This window comes from Puntigrus tetrazona, chromosome 11 (assembly GCF_018831695.1).
Source record: "Puntigrus tetrazona isolate hp1 chromosome 11, ASM1883169v1, whole genome shotgun sequence".
NCBI classification, from domain to species: domain Eukaryota; kingdom Metazoa; phylum Chordata; class Actinopteri; order Cypriniformes; family Cyprinidae; genus Puntigrus; species Puntigrus tetrazona.
The window spans coordinates 24,298,358-24,305,764 of NC_056709.1; the positions used below are offsets into that span (position 1 = coordinate 24,298,358).

Here is a 7,407-nt window from a genome sequence, read left to right on the forward strand (position 1 = left end):
ATAATAATAATAAGATGATGATATTTTATTATTAGTTATTACATTGTATTAAGGTTATTTTTGTTTATATCAAGAACAACATGTGAATATTAATTGGAAGTGTGTCTGTTTGCTCCTCACCCTCAGGCCTCTCATCAAAGTCCTCATCTTCCTCCTCTGAACCCACAGAGTATTCTGATTGATTATCTGAAATGTCAGCATGCCACTCTGTAACAGCATATAGAAAAGAGCACCGTCGGTAATAAACAAACCACAGTACAGAATATGTTTAGCAGCGGTCAAACAATTTCCATTCACCAGAACCGTCAAACGAAGCCCAACCAAAATCTTATATATCTGTTTGGCAAACCCTATTCAACAGTGGAAAAAAGACAGATGTGATCGTTTCAAATTTGGCTCTTTTGTGACAAAATGTTCTGTATCTCCACTTATCTAACCCTGCTTAGGCATTCTGTTCGAATTCAGCTGTCAGAGAGAATGATTTAGTCCTACAGGAAAACACATGGCTGTTTAAACCAAAACGAAAACCCACAAATGTCAATTACTGAAGCACGGCTGCTGTCAAACGTTTAAAAAGACCAGCAGATTGTTGTTTTCTATGCGTATATGTAATATATTCTGCAGAGCAGATGCTGCAGCATTATGTTCATGCAAGTCAGACTGTTTGGATACACAAAGAAAAGTATGTGTACCTAGAGTTTATCTCAGTTATTACTGTAATTATGCAGTTGCAAGCGCCATCAGAAAACCAAAAATTCTATATTGTTTCTTTCTGGAGAAAACCTCCTTTTTTATTTCTGTTATTTGTCTTTTTCTTGACCATTTTGTTTTTCTCTCTTTTGACACATAAATGCAAAGCTGCCACACTTCGGCATCCCCTGGGTGTTGCGGATGTAGCCATTTCTGAGTCAACTGCATGTGGCTGGTCTGACCTGACCAAAACAGCAGTGTGTGGGATACAGCCTTTCTGTCCCACTCAATCAAGAGTAACGTAGTAAACCGCATGCCAAAAATGAAGCTGCTACAAGATGTAATTTCGGTGATTTATACGAGATAATACGCTGCATTTATACGACAAGCACAAACATGGTTTATTGTAATAAAAGGAAAGAAAAATGGGCTAATTAAAATTCATTGGGCTCCAAAAGTCTGAGACCACACTGAAAATCCAGGATTCAAAATTCAATTTGACTAACTTGAAACAATGAAACATTATGACATGAGATGGAGAAATATTTCAGATGACTGACTCTTTTTAAGTCATTAATCAAATGATGGAAATTGTTACATAGATCAGCTTTTGTACAGACAGTCAGATGTTCTTCTGCTTATGCTCTTTGGATTGTTCTCAAATTATGCTGAAGAACATGAAAAAATACCCTTTAAGAAGTTCATGGAGTTCAACGGCTGCTGTTACTTACACAAAAAAATAAATTCAGTACAATTCAGTTTAACTTTTCACTCAAATCGCTATGCCAAAAAGAAAACGTCTGTAGAAAGTACTGTACCTTGGTCCTCCTGAGCCGCGTCATTGTAGTTGACCTGTTTGCGGACTCTCTTTCCTTTGCCGAGATTGCGGGCCAGATCTTCCTGCTGCTGTTCATAGTGATGCCTCAAGAGTTTCTCCCAGTAATCCGGATCCACATTCTCTTCCTGCTTAATGATCTCTCTCTCTATCTCCTCTATCTGGATACAACAACAAATGACATCTCCTTAATATCTCATTTGTTCCTCAAAGAGGATACTGTTTTATGGAGAGGAAATGGAAACCATTTCTCTCCTGAAAAAAGAGCCCAGTAATCTCCAGTATCCTACAGAGTTTCAGAAAAGATGTAAATATAAATACAAATAGTTTATGTCTCTTATGCTAACCAAGTCTGAATTTATTTGATCAAAAATACAGGTAAAACTAGCAGTTGTGTGAAATATTTTTACAATTTAAAACAACTGTTTTGTATTTGAATTTTTCTAAATATACTGTAATGTATTCAAGTGATGGCAGAACTGAATTTTCCACAGCCATTACTCCAGTCTTCAGTTTCTTATCTTTGAAGTGCTGTCAAATTTTGTCTGAAGTTCAAAATAACAGCATTTATTTAAATTATAATATTTTGCAACATTATAAACGTGTCTACTGTCACTTTTGATTTTAAAGCATCCTTGCCAATTATTTTTGGAGGTAGATCTCAAAAAAAGTAATAGAAAAAAGAATTATATCTGAGGCCTCTATTAAGTCTTTAAATGTAAAAAAAGGCAGGAAAAGTTAGAGACATGAGTGGTATATACTTAAGATAGTCGTTAAATCAAAACATGCTTTGAGGCTCTTTTTTCAGGATTATTTCAGGAAATATTGGTGAGGCGATTAAATGTTATGTAGATTCCTCAAAAGCCCCACTCTTGGATAATATCTCCCACCTTGTCATCTTCTCTGACAGTGTACTGGGCCACCTTGAAGGAGCTTAGATACTCGTTCATGTTCTGCATGTCAGAGTCGTCCGTGGCGTCCTGGCTGCGGTCTAGCAAACGCTCGATGGCGGCATTGTCGTAGTGAATTACGCTGCTGTCATCATCCTTATTGTCCCCTGCTGAAAATAAGAAACAAACAGGTGAACCTTCAGTACAGCAGAAAGTTACAGAGTTTTTTTCATAACAACATAAAACATGTTCATTAGTTGACTAAATTAACAAACAATTTTCTGGTTCATTGACTATTCTACATCAATCAATTTATCAATCCCACCCTCAATCTCATCCTTGAAAAGCTCCTCCGTGCCAAACTTGAGGATGTCGTCCAGCTCCTGTTTAGACATGGATCCAGCTTTTGAGCCCAGACCGGGCCGCACCACCAGGTGCGTGAGCATCATCTTCCTTTTGGCCACCTGAGTGATTCGTTCCTCCACGGAGGCACGAGTCACAAACCGATATATCATCACCTTATTGGCCTGACCAATACGGTGAGCTCGGCTGAACGCCTGAGAGAAAGACATACGATTCAAAATATGTTTTGCTTTGAAACCTCACAGACACTGTATTAAAGGAACACTCCACTTTTTTGGAAATAAGACTCATTCCTCAACTCCCCCAGAGGTAACAAGTTGATTTTTACCGTTTTTTAATTCATTCAGTCAGATCTGCTGGAGAAAATGAGCCTATTTTCAAAAAAAGTGGAGTGTTTATTTAAGTTTCAGGAGTTTGTACTCCTCAAACTGTCCACTAGGTGGCACACGACAAAGAAAACGCCAGAGCAAACCTGTCAGGGGTCACACAAGTAGAGAAAATGTCTGTGAGCGTTGGCTTGGACTGTATGAGACACTCCTCTTTTTTTATATTCACCTGAATGTCGTTGTGAGGATTCCAGTCAGAGTCAAAGATGATGACAGTGTCCGCGGTGGCCAAGTTGATTCCCAGACCGCCCGCTCGTGTAGAGAGAAGAAAACAAAACTGACACGCCCCGGGAGCTGTGTGACCGACAGAAGAAGAAATCTCATTTAGATTTTTAATGAAAATACTATGCGGTAACAATGGGGCGTCCAACAATAGAGATTTCGCTAATCCGATAATATAGTTAAACATTATTTGTAAAAACCATTATGTACATATATCTAAGTGGCTATCGGTGAGCAAGATGACACTATACATACACACATGATGAATAAGCACGTGTGGGGATGTGTCCCAAACAAATCAAGATGAGGAAAAACTTGGCGGCAGAATAGGTTCGACTATTGTTGTTTGGATTTATAAAAATTCCTTAAAGTTATATGAATTTGCTCACTGTGTGATATAAGATTTGCTCATACACTTCGGCCACCCAAAAAGTCATCAAGTAACAAATAACACAATGATCTAAAAAAAAAACAAAAAAAAAAACTATTTAAACAATAAATCCACCTCACACAAAAAAGCTAAATAAACTCTCCCACCAAAGCTCAATGCAAAAGATATAATTATAGCACCACTGTTGTTCAAATGTTTATATATCTTTCAAAACTGTGTAACATTCAAACTCAACAATGATTCCAGCATTTATAACTGCTTTAAACAGAGCTATGACATCCCAACTGTGTCTGTTCTCAAGTCATTTTGCTCTTGTAAATTGTACGTTTTTCTTACCCGACAATAAAATAAATGAACTGCCATTTTAAGATAAGACATTCGGCATCTGGCATAAACTTTCCTCCACATCTGAAAACAACTGACTCAACAGCTCCAAGTATGGATTGAGTCTTACAAACAATGAAAAATAGTCTCTCTAAATTCACATTTATCGTGAACATTTGGACTGGGAAGAGAGAGGAGAAAGCGAAGATGACATCTGAAAAGTTATTAAAACCAACTCTCTAGCTGAGTGATTCTCAAACATCTTAGACCATCTTCCTTTAAATCATCTAATTACAACCTAATCTAAAACGTTACAGAAGCACCACAAGAGTGCTACTTTAGTTGTATCCAAAACACACTCCGGTAATATTAATTGGATAATTTATGTGCAAAATATGTATACCTGGTGCTCTGCTCTTACCGTTGAATCTATCGATGGCTTCCTGTCGGAGAGCTCCAGTGATGCCTCCATCAATTCGCTCATATTTATAACCCTCATAATCCAGGAAATCCTCCAGCAAATCCAGCATCTTGGTCATCTGCGGGGAAAACAAAGCAAGTTAAAATAAGTTATAGTAAGACGTGATCTGATCAAATTAGACCATCTAAGTAACACCTATCTTGCCGTGAGCTCCAAACTAGAATATAATGATTAGAAACACAAAGCTTTTGAAGTTTAAAATATGGTAAATTATTTAAAACCCTAGGCTACATATGTTGAGTTACACTTTATTTTAAGGTGTCCTTGTAACAATGCAATTATACATTTACATACTGAGCAATATTAAATAACTACATGTACTATATGGTTAGGGGTATGATTAGGGGTCGGCTTAAATAACTATAAAGATAAAAATACAGATATAGTTCTAAAAAACAATCTCAATATTAAATAACAATAATGGCACAGAGAACAATATCACTGCATTCACTTTCAGAACATTTGAACATCAGCTGATGAACGGTAAAAACAATTAAAACCAATCCTGCTATAACGAGTTGGAAAATTTAAAGCAGCAGTTTAACATGAGCTTAGAATAAACAGACAATATCGTCTGCTGCTGTGGAAGCTAATGTTGTTATCTTTATAGTTATCATTAAAGTTATTGTTCTTGATGTGAACAGGGCTTTAGGATTACTTGCATGTACCCATGTGCAATTGATTGTTATTATAATAGTAAATACATGCTACATTTGTAACAAGGTCACCTTAAAATAAAGTGTTACCATATTTAGTAATATTTTCACATTTTCAGAGATGAGCTCTGCACCACCTGGGGGCACTAAACAACCACAATTTGGGAGCCAGTGTGCAGCGCAGCTTCTTATTAGGGCTCGGCGATACATACATATATAACGCCGGTTCTTTGATTAACGCTAAATCTCCATCACCCGATTTCAAATCAAGCGCCAGTTAACAGCCATAGATTTGATCTGAAGTAGTTTGTCAGTGATCTACGGCTGTGTGTATTAACCAGCGTTTGCATTTTCATTCAAGCTAAATGAAAGTATTTACATATGTGTTTGTACCTGAGAGAACACCAGCACTCTGTGGCCTTGCTCTTTCAGTTTTCTGAGCATTTTCTGCAGCAGCATTAGTTTCCCAGAAGCCTTAGTGAGACCTGCACCTTCATATGCTCCACTTGGTGTTTTGGGAGCTTCCTGTAACACAACAAGACAGCCAATGATACCCATGTGCACAGTAAAAAAAAAACAAACTTGTCAAACACTAAACATATTAACTACTACATTTAACATTTTGACAGCATTCGAATCAAATCTCCTGACAGCAGGTGGCAGTATTTCACACTACTTAAGGTCTTTCAGCAGGTTTTTTCTGCTGCTGTCAGAAATAAAATGTGTTCTTACGGCAGAAGCAACGGGGAAGAGGTAGGGGTGGTTGCAGCACTTTTTTAGGTCCATCATAATGTTGAGCAGAGACACCTGGTTTCCTCCTCCCTTAGAATTCAGCGCCTCGAAATTACGCGTCAGAATGAACTTGTAGTATTTTCTGTTTATACACAGTGTGTACACAAAAAAGCAAGAGTAAGAAATGTATATAAACAAATACAATATTTGTATTACTTCTGCTGAATATCTTGATATATATATATATATATATCAACACATATTTTGTTTTAGTGAAATCAATTTTGAGAGCTTACTTCTGCATGGGGCTGAGCTCCACTCGGACAATCAGCTCAGTTTTGGCCGGCATGTTCTTAAACACGTCGGCTTTGAGTCTCCGGAGCATGTGTGGGCCGAGCAGATCATGCAGTTTCTTAATCTGGTCCTCTTTAGAGATGTCTGCAAACTCCTCTAGAAAACCCTCTAGATTACTTAGGGAGAGAAATAAAGTGAAGTGCAATTATTTTGAGTGTTAAAACGTGCCTGTGGGGATGTGTAACTTTTTGAGTGGCCTCTAAACGTATCTAGACACTTCAGATAGACAAAAAAAAAGTCTATATATTGCGTTATATAACAAAATATTTCTAAATACTTTTTGGGACACTTTTATAGATGTGTTTAAGCATATAAATGCGCTTTTATGTATATGGTCGTACTTGAAGCGGTTGGGTGTCAGGAAGTTCAGAAGATGGAAAAGTTCTTCCAGATTGTTTTGGAGTGGAGTTCCTGTTAGCAGCAGCTTATGGTCTATCTTGTAGTCGTTGAGTCTTCTGAAGAACTAACACATCACAACAACTGTCTTTAATAAATGTAATAAAACACACCCAACACACCCAAAATCTGTATTTCACTTCACTGGAAATATATATGTGCTTACTACGGATTTACGAAACCACGACGAGCAGTACTCACCAATCATAAACTATTTGATCTCTTTTTGCAAAACAATCAGGAGAAAAATTTGTTGTGAATTTTGAAATGTAATTTCTGAATGTGTAGATTTTTTTTAATATAGATCATCTTACCAGTTCAAAAGTTTGGGGTCAGTAAGATTTTTTAAAAATTAATATTGGTTTTAAACAAGGACTCTTTTATCACAAGTTCTACAAAAATATTTACACAACTGGGGTCAGTAAAAAAAAATTAAGCATATCGGTTTTAAGCAAGGACACAACGTCTTTTCAGTATTGATATTAATAAAAATATTACTTGAGCAAGAAATTATTTTAAAAGATCACGTGTCACTATTTTATATAAAATATTATATAAAACCTATTAAAATTTGTTAATGTGTGAATAAGAGATTTTTGTTTTCTAATAACCCCAAACTCTTTTTTAGATAATGACTCGTTGAATGAAAACATGTAATGTCTTTATTATGATAGTATATTGCTGATT

General features: G+C 36.5%; 1 protein-coding gene across 1 annotated transcript in view; it reads right to left on the reverse strand.

The window, feature by feature from the left end:
- The window catches only part of LOC122354314 (chromodomain-helicase-DNA-binding protein 5-like), a 26,863-nt gene that overhangs the window by 2,986 nt on the left and 16,470 nt on the right, over positions 1-7,407 (reverse strand). The window contains 10 exon segments of the mRNA XM_043252494.1: positions 121-207; positions 1,509-1,686; positions 2,416-2,585; positions 2,741-2,972; positions 3,334-3,458; positions 4,523-4,640; positions 5,632-5,763; positions 5,971-6,112; positions 6,267-6,440; positions 6,666-6,787. Coding sequence (XP_043108429.1) covers positions 121-207; positions 1,509-1,686; positions 2,416-2,585; positions 2,741-2,972; positions 3,334-3,458; positions 4,523-4,640; positions 5,632-5,763; positions 5,971-6,112; positions 6,267-6,440; positions 6,666-6,787 — 1,480 coding nt within the window.